This window comes from Gavia stellata, chromosome 15 (assembly GCF_030936135.1).
Source record: "Gavia stellata isolate bGavSte3 chromosome 15, bGavSte3.hap2, whole genome shotgun sequence".
Taxonomy (NCBI): Eukaryota; Metazoa; Chordata; class Aves; order Gaviiformes; family Gaviidae; genus Gavia; species Gavia stellata.
In genome coordinates this window covers 3,974,587-3,997,799 of record NC_082608.1, presented here as the reverse complement: position 1 = coordinate 3,997,799, position 23,213 = coordinate 3,974,587, and the positions used below count along the sequence as shown (strand labels likewise).

The 23,213-nt window shown below is 42.1% G+C and overlaps 2 protein-coding genes across 2 annotated transcripts; one reads left to right on the top strand and one right to left on the bottom strand.

Moving 5' to 3' along the window:
* Positions 1-241: 241 nt before the first annotated feature.
* LOC104252366 (galanin receptor type 1) lies at positions 242-17,797 on the top strand. The gene is made up of 3 exons (XM_009815358.2): positions 242-949; positions 2,432-2,497; positions 17,480-17,797. Exons 1-3 carry the CDS (start codon positions 242-244, stop codon positions 17,795-17,797), a joined length of 1,092 nt encoding a protein of 363 aa, XP_009813660.1.
* Positions 17,798-20,881: 3,084 nt separating this feature from the next.
* Positions 20,882-23,091, bottom strand: DDX28 (DEAD-box helicase 28). The gene has a single exon (XM_009815360.2). The coding sequence runs from the start codon at positions 23,089-23,091 to the stop codon at positions 21,454-21,456; it is 1,638 nt and encodes a 545-aa protein (XP_009813662.2). The 3' UTR covers positions 20,882-21,453.
* Positions 23,092-23,213: the final 122 nt, after the last annotated feature.

Sequence of the window (23,213 nt, the reverse complement as noted above, 5' to 3'; positions counted from 1 at the left end):
GTTACCTCTTGGATGAGAAAATTCCTCAACCCCCTTTTTTGCCAGTTCCTGGAATAAATCTTCACCAGAGACAGAGAGAGCTTGGAAGAATCATCTGAAGAAAATTGATCCCCAAAGGAAATACACAGAGCATTAGAAAATCCAAGCATTCAGCCTCTGGCCACCACTAACAAACATAGACCTACCCAATAGCAGTCAGGGCTACAGCAGCTGCTCCCTGCCTTCAGAGCAGCCTGGATCTATGGAGGAGCAGGAAGATAACTTTGTGCTTTCCCTCGGAGCCAACACCAGCAAGTGCAGCCTTGAGACTAACCACACACAGGCCCCAATATGCTGGTCAGGAGCAACCAGGGGTGGCCCAGAGGTGGTGATTGTACCGGTGCTTTTTGGGTTGATTTTCTTCCTGGGAATGGTGGGAAACACATTGGTGTTGGTTGTTTTGGGGCGTCTCCGGCCTGGGCGACACCCATCACGCAGTGCTACCAACATCTTCATCCTGAACTTGAGCATTGCAGACTTCTCCTTTCTGCTCTTCTGCGTGCCGTTCCAGGCCACCATCTACTCCCTGCCAGAGTGGATCTTTGGTGCCTTCTTTTGCAAGTGGGTTCACTACTTGGCCATGGCAACAATGCTGGTCAGCATCTTTACTCTAGTGGCTATGTCCGTGGACAGATACATTGCTGTGGTCCATGCCAAGCGTTCACCCTGTATCCGCAGCAAGCGCAACGCCGCCCTCGGTGTGGGTGTCATTTGGCTGCTGTCTCTACTCATTGCCATCCCTGTAGCCCAGCACCAGGCCCTCATGAGTGGTCATCAGCAAGCACCCAACAGCTCCTTCTGCTGGGAGCACTGGGCAGATGGTTCAACAGCCAAGCAGATGTACAAGATTACCATCCTGCTGGTGGGATATCTCCTGCCCCTGGTGCTCATCACCTGCTGCTATGCCAAGGTGGGTGAGAGGGACACGAGTAGTGTCTAAATAGAGGCAAAGATCACTCCCAGACTCTTGGTGGCTTGGATGTGTACACTCAAGCTATCCAGCCAACAAATAATAGATCCAATCCTTTCCATATTCTCTCCTGGTATAGAATACTTCTCTGAGGCAGGGGGAGGGAAGGAAAACAGAAAATCAAATTACAGCAGCTCACAAAGAGGATTACAACTTCTAAGTTGACACCCAAATCCTCTAAAGACTCTTGCTGGTTTTCCTATTTTTCAGTTTGTTATCTCTTGATAATAAATATTTGTTCCTGGCAAGAGGAAAAACCCATGGCAGGAGAAACTATGCAGAGAGTGTACAGACACAGTATTAGATAAAGACATCACCTCAATTTCTTTCTTGCCTTTTGTTTTTTTTTGTTTCGACACAGAGCTCACACACTGTGTCTTGCAAAGACTTGGAAAAAGAGATCTTAGGATCAGAGTTTTATTCAGCAAGAAATCTCTTCCTTTCTTCTCGTGGATTGCTATGCCTTAAATTTTTGTTTTCCTCTTACTGATCTTTAGTATGTTTAAGACTGATAGTAAGTCTATGAGTTGTTCTAGCATGAAGAATAAGTTTTCCGTGAATTTTGAATTAATACCCTATTGTGCAGGGACTGCCAGGGACCGGACTTTCTTGTCACTAGTCAGTTGCAAGTCTACCCTCTTGAAAAAGAAAATGTTTCCCTGGAATTTAAGTTTATGTCTGTTTGATCAAAAAATACATTATTTTCAATACTAATCTGTTCTGCTATCATTAGTGCTAAGGACAGGACAATGCACTTAGATTTAAGCTAAAAATCTCTAGCCACTAGAGCTGTTAACTTCTGTAACTGTAGCTCCAGCTGTTTGTCCCCTCACTGCCCTGAGGTGAGACAGCAGCAACTGGAAGGTGAGCTGCATTTAATAGAGGCATTTTTTTTGTTCAATAATTGCTTTAGAAAATTTAGTCTGTTAGCTCCAAAGGCCAAAGTATAAACATTGCTAGGTTACTGCCATGCTGTAATCAGGTTTCAAAAGCTAGATCTAGATGTTAACTGAGAATTTCCCTACAGTGCTCTAACATTTCTTATGACTCTCCCTCTGAAAGGAGAACCCACTCCAGCTGCTCCATTTGTTAGTGTATATAATCTGAGGCACAATCTAAAATTCAAAATCCATGGAAAGTCTCCTGTGGATTTCAGCATAGTACCAGCTGAGCTCTTAATATATGCTGAACTACATCTTCTGGAAGCATAACTGTTTTAATGCTTTTTCCAAACCTTGTTTCTTGAAGGAGAAAGAACTGCGGAGGGCTTAGAATTAAAAGTCTCAAAGTATCAAATTCAACTTTGGTTGAAGTCATGCTAAAACAATTCTTTTAATTTTTGGTGCTTGTATGAGAAGCTCAAATACTAATATACACAATTCAATTTCCCATTCAATATATTGCTCCTTTTTTTCCCCCAAGGTTTTATATCATCTCCATACAAAAGTAAAGAACATCTCCAAGAAGTCAGAGAGATCAAAGAAAAAGGTAAATATCTTTGGTTTAACCTGTACACTGACTATAACATAACAGATATGTCAGGTTTCTAAAATAACCAATAGCCTTTTCAAGCTCCATCTGCATACTTAAGTGTCATTCATGTATCAGTCTTTCAGCTCAGGTTCAGAATTCATGTTGACAGTTTGTTATATCTTTATAGACACAGTATATCATGATGACATTATTGAAATATTCTATTGATGTCTATATACAGGCCTGCTGGACTGCCTTTTGATTTATTGTGCTATAATAGAATCCCACAGATACTATCTTTTTACACTAGCAGCCAGTAAGATACTTGGACAATAAAAATATCCAGGTGTTTTGAGTATACTTCAGCAAGCTAAAAGGAAAATACATGAAGAACCCTGAAACTGAAGTACTTCAGTTTTGCTGCAGTTTGCATTGAAGATCTTTCTTAAGGTTTGTGTCTAAGTAGGTGGTGGATTCAGATCCTGGTTTGATCCCTTTGCAAGCCAAAGAACAGGGTTATCCCTGGCTCAAGCTGTATGAAATAAGCAGAATTGCAAGTATTTACCGAGAAAAACGTTACGGATAGATTTTTTTTTTTCTGTCTAAGAGTCTTAGAGTGAATAAGCCATAATTAATAGTTTTCAGGTAGCAAAACTCACTGACTTCAGTGATGCAACATCAGATTTACCTGACATGAAAGGGGAAAATGCTGTTTCAGTCAGAAATGTTACAATTGTTGAGTGTGCAGCAACAAGTGAAACTGTAGGCTATCTGGCTAGTTAAAGAGAGGAAGTAACGGAGTATTACCATTAGCTGCTGATAGGACAGTCAGGTCACAGTCTGTGCCAGTGGCACAGCAACTGAACAACCCAAACGAGCAGTGTGTGCGCCTCCAAGCAGACGTGACAGCCGGTGGAGATGACATGGGAATGCTTTGATTTGCTCTCAGCCAATGCACTGGCCATTTTCAGCGGCTACCTTCCACGTTAGAGCAGCCCTACAAGATTTTGCCATGATGCTCTCTATGACAAAAATGAGGGTCATTACAGCAAACATGGCCATTTGATTGAAAAGGGTGCAAGACATGGAAATCAAAGCTTTGATGCAAATTCAGCAAATAAAGACGGACATTGGTACCACAGCTGCAACAAGCTGCAGATGTTTTGAAACACAGAACCACTTCTGGGCATGACAAGTTGCATCCAGTGATTTATTCATTAGCATTACAGGAATCCCCTCTAAATCTAGATCACTCACAAGATGAGGAATTCAAGACACTAGATTTTCAGTGTGCTGCAGCTATACCTCATAGTAACCTGAGCCAGTACCTCTATTGATTTCTCTTTTGCCAAAGAGACTTACTGTAATAGAGACAAAAAGGTATATCTCTAAACATAACATAGCCATCTGTTCCTTATCTCAGAAAGAAACCAGTCTTAGTAGGTTAATGTTCAGTATGCAGCTGAGATATCACAGGAAAACGTACAGTTCTCATCAACATAGATGTCTTCATGATCAATCTATTCAGGCAAAAGCAGAGGTACTTCAGGAGGTTAACTGTGCACTTTAGCAGCTATAGTAGCCTCTCAAACAAAACTTAAGGGTTTATGATACAAAAATAATACTATCTTCCAGGTGTATCCGCTGCAATATTGTGCTACAGTTTTAATGGCCTGGCCTGTGCTGCTTCTAGTTGATTTAGAGTTGTTACAGAGATTTTGCCAGTCCTTTACACCTATGAATCCTAACCAGATTTAACTATAGATTATACTTAGTTTCTACTGGTTCATTACATTCACTAACATACTCCCAAGTATATTGCGAACAAAACTGAATGTATCAATCCATAACTGGTCCTGGACCTACACTGCCTGTAAGGATAGAACTCAACTGGTATTTGCAATATTATCTCACAATATAAGATGACTGTATAAAGTTATAATACACCGCACACAATATTTCCTTGATGGGAGTTGCATTCCCTTTCCCTTTAAGAGTGTTTTTGATCATGTTTTCTGTGTCCAGTTGATGAGTTCACAAAGTAAGGATAAAGCCTCACAAACACCACTTTGTTCATCTTCTTGTTCCTGAACCTTATTGAGATTTATGTTATTAGTCCAGCTCACCTACTTTCAAGTAGGTTCTGATAAACATTCTTTTAATCACCTTTTCTAAGGCAATAAATTACGCAAGAATTAGCTGCTATGTATTGCCTGCTGCAGGAACACCACCAGGCCTAGATGAAACAGACCACGTTGAAGAACACCATGTCTTATTTTCCCTACTGACTTTCTGATGAACATTGATGCTGCCACAGATATACTGTAAATTAAAATTTGAGAACCAAGAGTATCATTTCTGGGCAGACAGTGCAGACTACAAGCAGAAAGCACAGACAGAGTCTTGTGTGCTTAACAGCTACCATGAGAAAAGGCAACCAAGATCTGTTGACAATTTCGTTTATGCAAAATACAGCAAATAAAGTGCTAATCAGCACTGTTTTGCATAGAGTAATTTCATGATTTCACAAGTTTGAAAAATTGCTTTAGGTCTCAAAAATCACTAACAAATCCCTAAAGAGTTTGGTTGGTTTAAATTCCCTTCCTGTCTTTCCTTACCTATATATGAATGGCACACTATCCATTTCTTTGCTATATTTGAAGACAATGCTACCAACAGTCAAAAATTACTACTGTCATTTTCCGGTAAAGCAGTCAGTTACAGAATTTCATTTGTCACTCATTTTTTCAAATGTATCTGTTTGCATTGTTTTCAGATTTGACCTGTAGATTAGATGAAAAAACAGCTCTGCAGTTTCTTCAACTTTGGGTTTCCTGATTAGATATGGCTGAGAGGACCAATCTTAAAAAAATACCTTTCACTTCACCTGTTCAAACAAGTTAATGGTGCAGCACTTCTTCCTCCTTCCCCTTAAGTATTTCCCTGGCCATAATTTGGGAACACCTGGTAGCAATTCTTTCCCCATTTGGCACAGTTAGGCCTAATTAAATAGGCCTAAATAGGCAAAATTTCAGATGAAAGAGAAATCAAATACATACCTCTATACACACACACACCATCTTCCACAATTTGCCTTCTTCCAGCACTTTTTGTGTAGAAATTGCTCATCTAGCCTTTCTGCGGGCCAAGCAGCATCTTTAGTGTACCTATTTCAAGTATTTTTTTGTTTCAACCACTTTTCTTAGCACTTAATAAGGAGTCTTTCTTGGGTAGGTTGCAGACACACTCAATTCCTGCATATGCTTTCAAAGTATACTTGAAACACATTCAGCGTCAATCATTTAAAGCAGATCTTAAGAACGCTTCACATTAGAGCCTAATAGGAAATTTGTATGTGCATGTCAGTTCTGTTAATTTAGCTTCCTTCATATGTACTTAATTGGTCTATTATTGACAAGTGGTTTCTTTTGTTTTTAATTCATAAACTTCATCAGAGATTAAGTGAACAGCTTTTGCTTATTTTGCTCAAAGATGTTTGACAAATAAATCTTGCTCTACTTTTGAAAGGTTAATTCAGCAGACACAGAACATCTAGCTTATTCCAAAATACATGTGTGACTTCAGTGGCTAAACCCTAATTGCCTTGATCTATCAAAAGAAAGTGTAACACAACAGCAAAGTCTTCCAATATGAGATAATAAAATTACCTGATTCACATATGTTAATTCACAGTGTGTATCTTGACCACACTGATACAGAAAATAAAGTGTCATACTAGTACAAAAGAGTACAGTCTGGAACTATGACCACTTAGTTCCTGCTTCATTCCTATAATTTCAAAAAAACAGGACACTCGAGCTGTTATCCTCCTCCCACCCCTAAGGGAAGAGGGTTTGGGTTTAGTCTGTTTGGGTTTTTTCCTGTTTGGTTTTTTGTGTTTGGTTTGTGGGTTTGGTGAGTTTTTTTAACAGATAAGTAGTAAATTTTGCAAACAGCTATTTGTTCAGATCTCACTACATTTGTCTGGGCTACATACGTGAGTAAAGGTCTCTAAAGAACCAAACCGCAGACTCGGAGTCCCTGTTGAACAAGATTTTCCAGTGAAATAGTTGTCTGCATTACCACTGCACACAGGTTGTTTTGCCATTCAGAATTCCAGAAGCTATAGTATCTCTTCTACTATGTGCTATTACAGACTCCTCAAGATAGAACACTTCCAAAATAAAACATAGTTAAGAAACAAAGCAAATGCCATAGAGCTTAGGGAAGGGACTTCTCATAAACAGCATTCCACATGCTGGCTGAAAACACATTGCTATTATTCCCCATTGTAGACTGCTTCTAAAAAAACCCAGTAATATTGGGTAAGATTTTTTAAAAGTCATGATTTATTTCTGGATCTATAGCTTCCATTGACCTTGTCGGAGTCTTAGTACAATACCATTCCCTTCACCCCCAAATCCTGTAAACACTGATAACAGGCAGAAGAGAGATCATCCTAATTCACACAGTTTGGGCCACGGAACACAGAAATGCATGCAGTAAGGAAGTATTACAGGGATAAATGCAAATTCAAGCCACCTGAAAGGTCACAGAGGAGCCAGTATTTCATCTACTATTAGTACATCCTGTGAATCTCAAAACATGTGAATCTGGATAAGGCCAGTATTTACAGAACAAGTGAGAAAGACTGCTAGATGCAGACCTAGGGCCATTTCTGAAGAGATGGTGATAGCATGGCCAAACGAACAGTGCCAGTGTTGTGCAAGCATATGCCTGACTTTCCTAGTTGCATTGCTGTAGGAAAGAAAGCAAAGTAATACTGAATTTAACTGAATCTGAGCATGTGAACCATATAACTGAAGCCCAGATACTTGGTACTTTAGCTCAACCTCTCTCTTCAAAGATCATATTGTAACAGTAATCTGTATCAATGCCTTTTAAAAAAACCCCAAAAAACAACGCAGCACCTTTTTAAAAAAAAAATAATCAAACCCACAGAAACAAAGCTTAATGAACTACAGTACTACGAATTTGTTTTTCTAAGAACTCTCTTGCTTGTTTTCTCTACCACTTCTTTCTGCCTTTTTCTGGCACAGCATGGTTTTCCAGTGCTTATCCCCACTGTGCTGTGCTCAGCCTTCCGCACAGGCTTACCTGGTGTGCGCTGTCTGCACCCAGCAGAGGAGCCCCAGCTGCCCACGGACCGAGCAGAGCTGCACATGCAGACAAGCGTGCCTACTGTTTATTATCTGAGTATGGAAACAAAACCCAGTTAAAACAATTGTAAGTCGTTTAGCTATCTGCGCAATTAAGACGAGCTCTGACACAAACACCTAAACCAGAGTGGCACTGCCACCCAATTTCTCCTCAAGAGAGCCTTGTAAAAAAAGTTCCCAGAGGACACTGGTATATGAAGCATCTTCTCCAAATAAGTCTTTCAATGCCAGGCTTCACTTCAGCAGCATCTGAAGACCCTGCTGCTGTCTCCCAGACAACATTGCCACAAGATATACCTGGGGTTCCAGTATGGATTTCATTCTGTGCATGATGTTTGCAAAATCACCTTTCCCTTCTCTTCCATTGTTTGTGATCTTTCTGCCGTCTATTATTGTCCCATTTGCCACAATATTGTACTGAAAGTTTATGTTATTTGAAGATATTGTGGGGGCTAAGAAGGACAGATAGGAGGGCCCTGTTTTCTAAGGCCAACCTACTTGTGGACAATGTTTGATACACGATTGTAAAGTTAATTATAAACACATTTTGTTTGAATGGGCCCAGTTTATGAGTAACCCAGAGAGCTCTGACAGCCACCCCTCCAAGTCAGTGTTCAAACACTTGTTGAAAAGAACAAGTTTGCCTTTAACAGAATCCTGCAGATGACATACAATCTTCCAGGCACATATATCACACACAAAAAAACCCAAAAACCAAAAAGTTTTGTGCTTGGGCTGCGATTTGTAAGCTTTTAAGTTACAGCATGATTATGCTCAAACTACAGCAGCTTTTTCAATTTATGCACACTTGAAACTTTGCAACAATTTCCCTTGCAAAAAGTTTGTTGCATTCTGACTTCATATTCCATTATCAAAAGAGCTTGACCTTTAATTCAGATTACTACTTTGCAAATTTTTATACATGCTTGCCATCTACATGTCGATATTGGACATGCTCAATTTAATATGCTTTTCCATTTATATGTAATATTTTTGCATTAGATCAAGGAAGATGTTTAGGACTTTTTGCAAGCTTCGGCTGAAATTCTGCATGATGAACTAAGACTGTGCTTGCAGAAGAGATACATAACTGTCTGTTTCCCCATTTAACACCATACTAGCTGCACAAGTTTGCCAACCTTAAAACTGAGATGGTGTGATGCTGCAGGATTCCCCTGTGCAGTTTTGGATAATCCTTTTTTGAGGCCAGCCAGCAAGACCACATGCTAAGAAAACCTGTGCACCCCTCTATCACTAATAAAGTATATTTCAGTTCTGTTACTTCCTTTCTGCATTAAGCAGAGTACAGCAAGTCTGTAATTTGGCTCCAAGGAAAGTTAACAATTCCCTGTCTGACAGCATTGAAAAGTGTTTCATAAGAGCCGAGCCCGAGGAACTCTGATCGTACATTTGCAGTAAATAAGATGATTTAACAATGGAAATTTATACAAGCCAAGTTCTATTCTGATCATGAAACAGCCCTGTGGTGGTTTACTGGCCTCTGGAGCACACTAGGGTTCCTCAATGTTTACTCAGTTTTGTCCTGTACATCTTTAAAGAACAAATAACAAGACTTGCAAACTGAATAATCTGAAATGCTTTTTCAAGTTTAAGAATGTTTCTGGGGATGTGAATTTCACAGCTATTTTGCAGGCTCCCTTGAAAGGACAGTAAGGGTTGTGGAACCTTGAGGCCAAAAGCTCCCATTATCAGACCAACAACTAACAAATTAGTACTACGCTTTTCTATTGTTTAGTTACAATAGAAAGGTGAACCATACTTACCTGGTGGGAGAGCAGTGTCTCCTGTTTTGTTCTCTATTCCTCTCCTAATAATTCCTAAAATGTGATTTGCCTTATTTTATTACTTTTTTAAAATTTCCCCTCTTCTAGCCCAAGATCTTGCTCCAAAATTGTAATGGTCAGTTCAAAGCACATCTCTCTCTATGAAGCTGACTGTTTTCTTCCTCAGCTCATATATTCACCACCTTACACTTACTTACATGCAAATTAGCTGTTCATTGCTCCCAGAGCTAAGTGAATGCAAATGCATACAGAATTGATTTGGGACACTCCGTGGAGCACTGCATTTTGAAGGTCATAGAACAGCTTGAGGTAAAATGTACAGAATACCTTCAAGGTAGATGGGTATTCCTGAACATCCTGGCCAAGAGAGGCAGACAAAGGTTGCACTGTAACTGCTTTCCTATATGCTGAACTATTTCTTTGGCTTCTGTTCACACAAATGGATGTTTTTCATATAGACTTAATGAATGCAGTGTTCAGGGCCTTGGCACTTGAAGAAGAGTAAGTACAGCAAAGGAGCATGGAAGATCCTGGGATCCATCCAGCAAAAAAATATTAATCAGAAGTTAAATCCTACAAGTTCTTTTGCTAACAAGAGCCTAGGGCAGCAGGAATAGAGAACATCATTACCAATTAGTGGATAATAGGAATATCATAATGCTCATAGGCACTTATGAATACAAAGTGAGTCAGTATTAAGGGCATCAACAGAGGAGATCAGTGACATAATCACAGAATGAGAGAGGTGCAGATGAGCAGTTAGAACACTACAAGCGGGCTGCTGAGAAATGAAGAGTCCACCTCTTAGTGTGCAATGCAAGTCACCAAAATGAACTGATAACAACTGAAAATCCATTTGCTTCAATCCCTCCTCTTCTTCATGACAGCCAGCTGCCATCTCTGGTTGCGAGAAAGAAAATACAGAACAATGAAAAAGAACACTTTCAGTGTGGTTTTCAGACCACTGAAGAGTAGTATTACTGTAATAGTAGTAACACAATACTGTAGTATTACACTACTCTTCAGACCAAAGGGCAGCAAGAAGTGCTTCAGAAGTAATTAACAGTTGCGTTTGCTCTGAAGCAGAGGAAGCTGCTAACCAAGATTTAAGTTAGTTAAGAATAGGTATGGCCTTTTTTGAATCAGCTGTTTGAAACATTGTGCATTTATCACTAAGCTGTAAGCATGTTTCTGGAGAACAAATTGTGCTTTGGGACCTTTCTGTTAGAACTTTATGGCTAGAAAGGAAAAGGATGTTTGCAAATGCATCAGGGGGAGTCGGATTTGTGAACAAAGGAGAGAAGAACCTGGCACCAGGAGAGAATAAACTGAGTTTTCACTTTGCACATTGGCTTAAAGACAGACTCGGAGCAAGGGGATGCTCTTGACTGATTTCTGTCTTCAGAAAACAGGATCCCAGAATCTAAAGCCACAAAAATTGTTTTGTTCAGAAGTCAGTAAGTACCTCTAGCAGTACGGTGGTAGATTGTGCTAAGCCACATGTCCTTCCTGGGCACTGAAACAGTGTACCTGCAGTATCTAAAAGCAAAAGCTTAGGGGACCATGGGTCACTACTTTTTTGCCAAGACTTCACTACAGTAAAAGTACAATATATAGCCAAGTCTGAAAGTCTGTAGCTTACCCAAATCAAGTCTGGGGCAATCAAAACATGCACCAATTGTCTCTCAAACTTCAGGGAAAAGGAGATACGGGTTAGAGATGAACATAACAGGAGAAAAGAATTTATCAATAAATCACATCATCGGATAGATAGGCTTTATATTAGCAGTCAAGAGAAAAGTCCTGGCCCACACACAAAGGCTGAGGAAGTATGGTATGGTGTGAAGAAGCAGCACTAGCTAGAATAATTCTGCCTTTGGAGTCACAGCAGAACATGATTAATTGAAATTAGTTTTAGGGAGCAAGGGGAAGGAAGACCCAAATTCCAAACCAAGTTCATTATTATCTCCCATCCTCCCACAGAGCAGTTAATAAAGGAAGGGTCAGTTGTTATTTGCTAATAAGACAGTATGGAAGAAGCAGTATAGACTTCTTTATGCTTCTTCCTTCAGAATCATGGAAGAAAAAAAAAAAAGAGAGAAAAAAACTTTGCAGAGCAGTAATAAAGGAAGAGTCAGTTGTTATTTGCTGATATGACAGTGTGGAAGAAACGGCATAAGCTTCTTTATGCTTCTTCCTTCAGAATCATGGAAGAAAAAAAAGAGAAAAAAACTTCCACCATTTTCAGAAAACAGCAGTTGTCTCACTAATGAAGCCCAGTTTTTCTGCAGGCTAGTGATAATGTGCTGTTTAACAAAAACCTCATTGAATGTTCTTTCCCGTTTCTGTGCGGCTGAGGTACACAGTACAAATGGATGGTCTGATCAGCTCTGAAAAAAGATGTGCAGCTAGCTGTCTCAAACTATGACTAGATCAGGAAAGTGACAAGCTCTCTACCTTTAGACTGCTCTGTCCACTCTATATTTTAATCTCAGGAATGTTTATTAATCTAACATATCAGGTAGTTCTGCCAAAAATAGGTAATACTCAAAGCATTCGACTCATTATAGGGCAATCTTAATTTTGCCCTTGACAAGTTGAGGCATCTTCATTAGAAGCTTATCAAAGACAACAGCTCAAAACACAATTAAATGCTGAAGACTTCATCATCCTCCAAGATGAGGAGATGAGGCATCTCCCTCAAAAAGGGTTTTTAAACCATTTCCCATTGCTTTTTGAAGGACAGGGGAAGGCTAAAAGCAAGAAATAGCTTGTCCAGGGCTGAAAAAAAAGGTAAAAAAAAAAAATCAAAGGGGAAACAGACAAAGAAAAGCAGGAAAGCATAAATGAGAGTCAGATCACCTATAAAGATAACAAAAGAATAAGCAAGTAAATTCTAGACAATCTGTGCATGGCAGAAACAATAAGGGGGAAAATAAGAGAGTAGTTTATCTGTTTATTTGACAAACAAAAATATTTATGAATTGCCTAGTCTCTATTTCCCACCATGCTATTGATTCACTGTATAGCTTATGCATGACGCTTCATCTGTACAACAAATATCACACTAAGTTATTTTGTGGAGCTGCTTGAAGGACTTTTAGGAGTTAAGAGAGAGTTAGATAATCCAGTAGTGGCCATTGTAAATGTCTGTTAGGGACCCACTGAACCTTCAGAGATGAAGCAGAAGGCTAGCATTAAGTGGGCACAGCTAGACCAACAGTAATCCATTAACTGTGCAAATTATCACAGCCCACTGAGCAAACTCAAACAGTACACAAGCTATTTGGATCAGTCTTCTGCAGCTGGTCACAGTCTATATTAACACTAGTTTTAGCTACAACAAAGTTACCACATTAAAAGACAAACATAATGGTTTGTTTCAGTTTCCTCTATTTTAACTAGATATTCCCTAACTTGAAAAAACAGACACAAGTTCCATTTCCAAAATATGTTTCTTTAGTCATTAATTATGCTATTGTTCTAGTATGATCTATGTTTTCCATCTGCAAAATCCCAAATAGCTGGACCTCAGAAACAGCTTAGTGCTAATGCCTAGCAAACCCTTTTTTTTTGTTTGCACAAACACATTTGTACAAAGCCATTTTTTAATACTCAGCCTTATGTTAAATGCATGGTTTGTTATTTCACAGTAAAAGGAAAAAATAATCTGGGTATATATCCCTTCTTCAAAAGAATATTGCAGGGCTTGTAGCCCCCTAATTTAAGCAGAAGGACACTATGAAATGTTGCCTCGGTAACAAGCCTAAGCGATTTAACATTGCTAAAGGGTAAAAAAAGTAGCACCATTATTGCTGGTGAAAGCTAAGGATGGGACCTGTTTATTAATAATTTCTTTAGTAACCATCATACCACAGTAGCAAGCTAGACCCCACAAGACCACTACGTCTGTGTCTTTCAGTTCCATCAACTTCTAATCATACCAGCATATTTAAGGACAGCATCTGGTTCCCAGTGTGGCCAAGTTAAGAATGTTCAGGAGCCAAAGTTGTTCACTCACATGGGAACAGGCTTTGTCACCTCATACAGCATTCTAGCAGGCAAAACAAGGAAGCACCTGAAGTATGCTAGGTACAGGATGAACCTACAGGTTATTGCCTTTCAAAATTAATACAAACTTACTTGAGAGACCTATTTGACAGAAATACTTTCTTTTTTTTTACTTGTATTGTAGGCAAATGTTTTCTCTTAACTGCACAGAAGTCTTGATCTGATGCAATACCATCTTCCTAGAGAAGTTAACAGATTTAACTGGCTTGTCAATGTAGCTAAGACAAGTGAAGGTGGTACTTTTGGCTCCCATCCAAACACATTTTTCCACCTCAATAACCATCTGTTTTTATTGCAGGAGATCATTGCTGCAGACCCTATGTAAACAGAGCAAAGATGGTGCCTGTCCAACACAGAGAAAACTCCTCTTTATCATGCAGTTGATTTTTATGCAGGGTTAAACAAGTAGAAGAAAAAGCATGTAAAGAACCTTTCAGCCTTCCCCCACATTACTACTGTCCTAGCAAGCAGAATATACTTTAAACATTTCAGTGTGATTCATTCAGATATAACATCAGATTAAATGTGTGTTATAAACAATAATTAGAACTCTAGTGTGCCCTCACGTTCTGTAGATGTTAATTCTGTTACTTAGGAAGGTCCTAATCCAGCTCCAACTGTCTAGATAAAGTAAGCCCTAGCCAGATATTTAATAAAGAGCTATCTCTGAACATGTAAGTGTAGCAGCTTCTTAGAACTGCAAGCAACTTTTGAAGTATTTTGACATTAAAAAAACCCATCAAAACAATAGGTTTTTACAAGAGCACTACAGAGCGTTAATAAAGTGAAACAGAAGAACCTGGAAGACAAATAAATTTCCTGCAGTTTCCCCCCTATCTCCAACCCCTTTGAACAAGTCAGGTTATAAACACAAGACTTGTTTACAAATATTTTAGCAGTGTCTCCCACTGTTCTCATGTATGGGCCTGCACTCAGTTTTTACAATCCCAGATGTTATGCACCAAGATCTAATCACCTTATATTCTTTCTGCTGTGAATTAATGTCACTCTGCTCTTCCCTGGAGCATGCTGTCATTTCTCCATGCTGTCATCATCTCCAGAACATCATCTTGGTAGTTAGTCTGCAATACAGAAGCCTTCTGTTAGCCAGTATACATTCATGAAAATGATAGCTAACTCACCGATACAGGAAGACAGAAAAAGTCATCACTAAAGCAGACTCTAAATGAGTGAAACTTCATGAAGTATTTGGAGAGCCACTGACAAGGGAAAGACTGCAAATGCTCTGAGAAGTATTTTGGTTGTACCACTACTGTCTTTTAAGGCACCAGAGAATCCATCTACGACATAATTCCTTAGGAAACCTTGCTTCGTTAGTTCTGGTACTCATAATTTCCTTATTTTCCTCGTATTACATTTCCAACAAGGCCAAGCATATGCCATAGAGCGGGAGACTTACTAAAACATGCTGCAATTTCCATCTCACCCAAAGCACACAGTCACAGAGAGTACCAAGAGAGGAGCAAACAAGCCATGAAATGCCCCCCCAATATAATGGGAATCCAAAAAATCTGCCTCCTGAGCCCAGCTCTACCCAGCCACCTGAGCCACCACTGAAATACTGCCTGGGAAACATGCTTAATTTGGCAAGTCATGACAACTGTGCAGTACTACAGAAAGGTCCGAGAACATACAGAGGTTTTGCAGCAGCTGTTGTATTTGCTGTATTTTGGGTGGGGGCTGAGAAAAAGATTTCCCTTCTCCTAATGGATCATTCCAGTTTAGGTGTTTGATACATGTAAGCCTGAGTCTTTATAACTTCTATTTATCCATTTTAGCATAACAGGTACACTAATAGAATGCTTTAAAACAAGATACGAAATCCTGCAGGTCTTCTTTAGCAGTCAAAACAACCACTAGATGTATCCATTATAACCACTGATTAAATGAGTTGTTGTTCACTAGAAAATTATCCCTCTTCTAGGAAAGTAATTACACACTATTCACTTGAAATCATGCAAGGGAATTATCAACAGAAGCATTGACCCAGACTAGTAAGGCTGTAAACCTTAAGCTGAAGTGAAGCATAAGTTTTATTTTTTCTCCATTGCTTTTCTGCTACTTGTACTGCAATTCTCCTTAAGGGAAGGATAGCATCTGCGTATTTGCAAATTATTGTATTTGTTAAAGTGACAAAATACAAATGAGAAACACTAAATACTAAAGTTGAAAAGCACACATTTTGCTGACAATCAGGTGGGGGCGGAGGAGGGAAGTCACCTGCTGTGCATCTGCTATAGTACCCCAAAAAGGAGGGATTAAATACGTAAAAAAATGCTCACCTTCCATTACCATTAGTATTTTTGGAAACTGCTGAAGTCAGCTGGAATTAGCCCTGTAAAAACATTAGGAAAGTCTCTCAGGGGCCCCAAGTCAGTAACCTCTGTGCCTTGCTAGGCATTCACTGAGTGTGCTGGAAGTAGAAAGTGAGAGAAAAGCAACACCCTCAGCCTTCTTAAACTTGAGAAGTGAGATCCTGCTCCCACAGGCCTCAGGGTCTTACAGAAAGGAAGTTGAAGTGACTTATAGTTTAATTTTATTTACTGTAGCTTACAATAAATAAAAGTAATTCTTCATCTTCTTCAAAGGCTTCCAGAAAAAAAAAATAATTAAGAAGAGTGCTTTCATTGTAACACACACCCTTAACTATACCAGGTTGAGGAGTTTTTGTTCAAGAGAAGAAAGACCTTTTCAATAAAGACTGAGTTATTTCTTGGTATGCATCCTGCAGGTCCCCTGAACATTAACTCCACAGCAAAATTTATAGAGCAAGGGACTTTGCCTACATTGGTGAGGATCTCCACTTCAGGAACAGCGGACAGCCTGGACTTGCAGACATCTCAGTCTTTGCCTTCAGTCCTCCCCTGCAAAGGTTCCTCACAGCCTGGGCCCCGTCCCCAAGCTACCTTTTCCCCTCAGCGAAAGAAACAAACCCCAAAGAAACAGCCTGCTAAAATTCACACTAAAAACAGCTCACACAGCTCATACCACCTACCTTTGGTCAAGGCTGCCTCTCCCTGCACCATTCCCACCCAGGCAGCACCCAGCCACCCCCTCACGCTGCTCCGCCATGTTCCTCCCTCCTCCCCAGGCACCACCTCAGCCCTTATTCCTCTTCACTAGCTGCAGCTGTGGGGCTACTACAGCTGCCATCAGCAGCTCACCTCATGTTAACCTTCATTTTGGATGGTGACTTTGAAGAACACTGTTTTCAGGAAAATTTTACCTCAGGTCAAGCTTCGGGGCTTACAAATGACAGCTTGCGATGGTGGCTGGCCCGCCTAACTGGAGAGCAAGCACTGCAGGGGCACACCTCTAACCCAGCCAGCGCACAGGCTGCGATCCCGCGGGCACAGTGAGCCTCCCTCAGGTAATCATCTAGCTAGGAATTTTTCTAACCAAAGAGCACTGCATATTTAAAAAAAAATCCTCTGTGCACTGTTTTTCTTGGTTTCTGCCATAAGAGGGAAGCTACTGGAAAAATCTTTCTCCTCAGGTCAGTCTTTGTTACTCCTCTCAGTGACACGTTTCCTTGCAGCCAGACTGTTTTCCCCTGCAGTTATTTCAAGAGCCTTAATGTTTCTCAGCCTCCAAACGCTAGGAAATATTATTTCTACTCTTCCATGTAACATAGTTAGCATTACTGTTGCAGCCTCTGTATTGTTTGAGGTTTTACAGACACTATCTCCATTGCCTATAGAGTTATTTGCTTGAGCCAAAACCAGGCAATCCTTGTTTTCCAGGGAGGAGGGTTGTTTTTTATCATCCTTTTTTGTATTGTCACAATTTGTCCACCTGGCAGTCGTCAGTGTTGCCTGTGTTATGCTGCCTTCCCTACCGACAGAGGAAGGCAAACTTACTCACACCACAGGCTCGGTCGATCACTGTGACCATTTAATATGCGATCTTGTCTTTTCCAGACAGCACAGACGGTGCTTCTCGTGGTCACCGTGTTCCTGCTCTCCTGGCTGCCACACCACATCATCACGATGTGGGCAGAGTTCGGGCAGTTTCCCCTGAACACCACCTCCTTCACCTTCCGCATCATCTCTCATTGCTTAGCCTACGGGAACTCTTGCATCAACCCCATCATTTACGCTTTCCTCTCGGAAAACTTCCGCAAGGCCTGCCGGCAAGTCTTCACCTGCAAGTTCTTCCTGCGGCCGGTTCCCACTGACAAACTGGTCAGAATACGCATGGAGAACTTCTCTACCACGCACTCGACCACCAACTTGTAAATCAGGCTCATAAATACATTTCAGGAGGAAAAGGAGGGGAAAGGGTGCTGTCTGAGGAGAACAGGTATGCAAGTGCATTTCAGGGAGCAGTGCAGCCTGCAAAAATGTGGACTTTGTCAGATTACCTGAGTAGGAGGCATTTTTCCATCTGGCTGTTAGGACACTTGACACAGTTTGTCCTAGGGTACCTTGCTAGGCACTGGGCTACATGCAACAGAAGTATTTGTATATGCTCGTAGTGCCCGTAAGATAGAAATTGTATGCAGTTGTAGTTATGCCCATAAAGTCTAAAATAAGAGTTATACAGAAGGCAGAATATGGACAGACAAGAGAAGAGTTAATTATGTGTGTAGACAGCCATTAGGATGTGAACAATAAGCGATGTGATGTTTAGAGAGCACTGAAAAGCCATTTAGGAAAAGTCAAACTAACAAGTCTTTGAATATGTCTTTGTTTCTTAAATAAGTTTGACCACATGCGAGCTACATGTATTTTTAGCTCGCTAGATGTCATAGAGTCTCTAAATCTCCTTGAAGGCTTTGCTATAGTATTTACCTATTGGGTAGTAAAACCTTTCACATGACATGTGTCAGCGATGTGGATGTCTGCATTTGGTGGCTCTGTATCAGCTTATATATCCCAGGGTTTGAATGTCTGTGCGCTCCTGAATGTGTAATCACTGGCTCCAGTAACTGTCTCTTTGTGAGCAACAGTAGGGAAGTTGTATTTTGCAATATATGCTTAAAAGAAGTGTGGGTTTTTTTGAAAGCAATGTTTACAAAAGGCTTTATTGGTAAATGTAGTGTTCTCTGAGTATTATCTACCCAAAGCTTTTTATTGGCCACTTTAGTATATAAATGCCAAAAGGTTTTTGTTTTTTTTTTTTTCTAAACTGTTTTGATCAACAGTGCCCTAGCAACAATCAGTTTAGAGCATTTGTATCAAGTTCAAGGTTACTGTTTGTAAATATATAAAGTGCATATTACTTCAAAATTAAGAAACATACGGCTGAAAGAACTTTATTATTTCACTGTGTTGCCTAATTTGATAACATTGTGTGCTGCAATCCAGCCTGACCTGTCATGGGATTCACTGTAAAATTATTCCAGTTTCATAGACTACGTTACTGAGTTTTTAAAAGTGAGTTACAGAAGTTAAATGACAAATTATACATCTAAAAACCATAACAAAAATATCCAAATATAGCCTTGTAGAACATCTTCAACATCTTTTGTTATGGCCATCAGAACACATACAATTAATTTCTGTAACACGTGTAATAAAACCAATCATTCATTTTTAACATGTTCATTTTATACCTCAGTGTCAAGTATGCCCACATTGCCTTTTATAATCTGGTTAATTTATCAGAAGTCAACCTTCCTCCCATTGTCCTTCCACATATTTTAACTCAAGAAAAAAAGTCTTATCACCAGGGCCACTTAGTTACTGATAACAATTAAGCAGATGCATTAATTATGAACGACCATCGCCACATAGTTTGACCATGGATCTTGTGTCAGAAGTTATTGTTTATGTGACATCATTTAACTTTGGTTAACTTTAGTTGCATCATTTAGCTGGAAACTGTAGGTAATAGAGCAAAGTATTACCGTATACATCATCTGCAACAGTTATGAAATTTTAGCCCAAACAACTGATTGATTTAATCCTGTATAACAGCTACATGAGAAGACAAATAGTTGAAGTCAGACATCTGAGATTCCAAGCAACCATCTTCCTCCCTCAGAAACTTAAAAGGGCAACTCTGTGTCTTGAACTGGGAAGCATGGTCACCACCACCAGCTGCCTCAGGAAAGACAGACGCACTGTGAAGCAGGTAGTAACTCAATATTTGTGCTAATACAGCAAAGTGCTACAGCTTTGGAAAAGATCAGAGTAAAATTATATAACACTTAAGATGGAGTCAGCCTGAAATTGCTTAGGCAAAGCAGGCAAGCAAATATTAAAATTTCTTACTTGGAGTTTCTTGAATACAATTTACTTCCTTTAAATTAATCTGTGTGCCTACAGTTAAAGGAAGCTATTTCTCAGCAGTTTGGAGGACCTGACACAACATAAGATGCATATTAAAAAATGGAAATGGGATTTTCTGTAAATTATAACACTACAGATGGTCCCCAGATTTCTGTTTAAGGATTTACCCTACTCCTATACAAGAACAGTAAGCTTCTGCTTGTGAACACATGAATTGCCTGATTTGCAGTTAAATGAATTACAGCTGAGAGGCAAGTAGTCCATGCAATGAATGGGTCCAAAATATAAAGGTTTCCAGTCTCTGAGTTGATCACTCTTCTGCTGTACTTCTGTAAAGCTGAAAGCTTACTATTGTATTAAATAATTTTACCGCAGCTTGTAACCTCCCGTAAGAGCCCCTTAACTGCAATATGAACAGAGTACAATCTTTAGGGCAAGGTTAAATAGCCTTATCCTTGAGTGATTATCTGTGCAAGTTTTCTGTTTAGTTTTTACTCTACGGATACTAAGAGTAGCTCCAGTGCCTTATTTCCTTTGAAACCCATTATTTGGATACTATGCTGTGATCTTTTCATTTAACAGCTTACTATTTCCAGACACCGAGTTTTAGCACAGGCTAAAGTGGATAGCATGGGAAAAACAGCCACTAAAAGAAAAGGGTGTGATAAATCACTGCAACAGAAATCAGAGCTAAAATGCTGGTTTTGTGTGATTATTTACCATGGCTACAAACTAGCAGCTAGCTATGAAATAACCTCAGCCTCACTTTAATCCTTTTGGTTTGAAGCAGAAAAGAACAATGGCATGACATTCAAAAGAAATCTTGTAGTCACTCTGTTTCCCGGGAGTCATTAGAACCTGTGAGTCAACACACTTCTTCCTTTTAACAGGAGACATTTTTTGGTGGGTTGGGTTTTTTTTTGTTTGCCTTTGCAATCAGTTCAGAGACTGGACATGTCACTACAGGATGCAGAAAAAATGAGCAGAAAACATTAAAGGCTTTTTTTTAAAATTATTTAATAGAACACAAAGCAGCAAGATCCACTTTCTTAGTGAAAGGCAAAAATGACAAGTTAAGACCTTGAAAAAGCCTTAAGCTTTATTGTGCCTTCTCATTCCCACCAATCTGGTCTAGAATTCTCTGAACGAACTGCTACATCACAAGAAAATAAAATATAATTTGCCCTTTAGTCTTTCTACATGTATCTATAACTGGTCAAAGTTATAACAAAGTTAGGAAAATATTTTCTTTTTCTTTCCTGCCACAGTAGTAATTTTTAAGTTTTAATAATGAATGTTTAGCTGCTAGTGGTGGGAAGCAATGAAATGCAACAGAGCTGCACATCATACAGGCATACTTTCATTCTGATTTGAAGTTAAAAGTCTCAACAAAATCAAACCATATCAACTGATGAGATCATTCTTCAGTCTTCTCCAAAGGCATTTTGTTACTCACTTACTAGCTTCCTTTTGGAAAGCCTATGGAAATGACTACTGCAGCTTCTAGAACAGTGCACAAAGTTAACCTGATCACCTGGTTCTGAAACTCAATTCTCCATTCTTTTAGTCTAGCTTACACACATAAGTTCATTTGCTCTGCCTTAATGACTTCAAGCTTAGTCCCTACCAGGCCATTTATTACCACTTGGCAACTTCAATCAACCTCTTTCAAGTGCAGGCTCATTAATAGAGGAGTCCATGCCTGGAAGACCTGTCCTCTTCCGGGCTGCAGTCTCTATTTTCCGCACCAGATCCACATCCCACCGATGAGTGACAAAACTAACCACGGCTCCAGGCACCTTGCTTCCGACCCGTCCAACCCGCCCCACACGGTGCAGGTAGTCCTGTAGGGTGTCTGGGAAGTCATAGTTGACCACTAGCTGCACACTGCTGGTGTCCAGCCCCCGCGAGGCAAGGTCAGTGCAGACAAGGACAGACACGTCACCCTTCTGGAAAGAAGCAAAGATGCCAGCTCTAGCAGCTGCTGACATCTGTCCCTGCAACCTCAAGTGCTTGATTTTGTGGTCATCCAGGATATAGCCCAGCCAGTTGACAGTGCTGGCACTGTTGCAGAAGATGAGAACAGCCCCGTGGGACGCTGGACGCTCCTTGAGTAGCTGCAGCAGTTCGGGCAGCTTGTCCCGGCCTTTTAGGCGGACAAACTTCTGCTGGACGTGGGGTGGCAGGCGGTGCAGGCTCCGGGTGGTGAGGGTGACAAACCGGCCCACGTCGGTGAACTTCCCCAGCGTCTGGCTCAGCCCCGCGGGGAAGGTGGCTCCGACCACCACCACCTGGGTCCTCGCCTCCCCGGGGCCGGACGGCCCGGGGGCGCCAGAGGCCAGGGGCGCGTGTGCCAGGATCTCCTCCAGCGGCCCCGCGAAGGAGTCGTCCATCAGGGCGTCCGCCTCGTCCAGCACCATCCAGCGCAGCCGCCCCAGGCCCAGGAAGCGCCGCCGCAGCGCCTCCCGCAGCGCCCCGGGGGTGCCCAGCAGCACGGCGGCACCCGGCGGCGGCGCCCGCAGCTGCCTCCGCAGCCCGCCCGCCGCGCCGCCGCCCGTCAGCCTGCGCACCTGCAGCCCCGCCGGCCGGCACAGCGCCGCCGCCACCGCGCCGACCTGCGCCGCCAGCTCCCGCGACGGCAGCACCACTAACCCGCGGGGCGACGCCGGCCCCGCCGCCCCCGCCGCCGCCGCCGGCCCCTCGGGGCGGGAGAGCAGCCTGTCCAGCAGCGGCAGCAGGTAGGCCAGCGTCTTGCCGCTGCCGGTCTCGGCGGCGCAGAGGGCGCTGCGGCCGCGGCACAGCGCGGGGATGGCGAGGCGCTGCACCGCCGTGGGGCGGTCGACGGAGAGGTCCTCCAGGCCGGCCAGCAGCGCCGGCTGCAGCCCCATCTCGGCGAAGGACGGGCCCTGCCCCGCATCGGGCGACGGCGCCTGCAGGGCGGGAGCCGCCTCCTGCGAGGGCTCCAGCTGGAAGTAGTCCCCGCAGGCTTTCCTATGCTTCCAGCCCGCCGACACCAGCTGCGGCCGCTCCCAGCGCCCCACCGTCTGCCAGCGGGGCTGGCTCAGCTCCGGCCGCCGGCTCCGCAGCAGCAGCTTCCCGGGCCGCGCCGCCGCTGCCGCCTCCCCTTGCCCGCGCCGACGGCGCTGCGCGCCCCGCTGCAGGCGCAGCCGCAGGGCCCAGGGGACGCGCACCACGCTCCCGGGGGGCTGCGCGCCCGCCGCCGCCCGGGTGGCCGTCAGCCGCCGCGGCAGCAGCAGCGGGAGGGCGGCCGCCACCCCGCCGCGGCCCAGCGCCATGGCGTCCTCTCACGTGGCGGCGGCGCTGCCCGATGACGCCGTGAAGAGACGCTGCTCGCTGCTCCCCGCCCCCCAGCGCCGCGGCGGAGCCACGCGAGGAGGGTGAGTGCCACGGGTGGGGG

Bases quoted from the DNA above. Each gene is read 5' to 3' on its own strand.
- LOC104252366 (XM_009815358.2), top strand. From the start codon at position 242: ATGGAGGAGCAGGAAGATAACTTTGTGCTTTCCCTCGGAGCCAACACC. The intron at 950-2,431 runs GTGGGTGAGAGG...TTTTCCCCCAAG, and splicing joins TCACCTGCTGCTATGCCAAG to GTTTTATATCATCTCCATAC. The intron at 2,498-17,479 runs GTAAATATCTTT...TGTCTTTTCCAG, and splicing joins CAGAGAGATCAAAGAAAAAG to ACAGCACAGACGGTGCTTCT.
- DDX28 (XM_009815360.2), bottom strand. From the start codon at position 23,091: ATGGCGCTGGGCCGCGGCGGGGTGGCGGCCGCCCTCCCGCTGCTGCTG.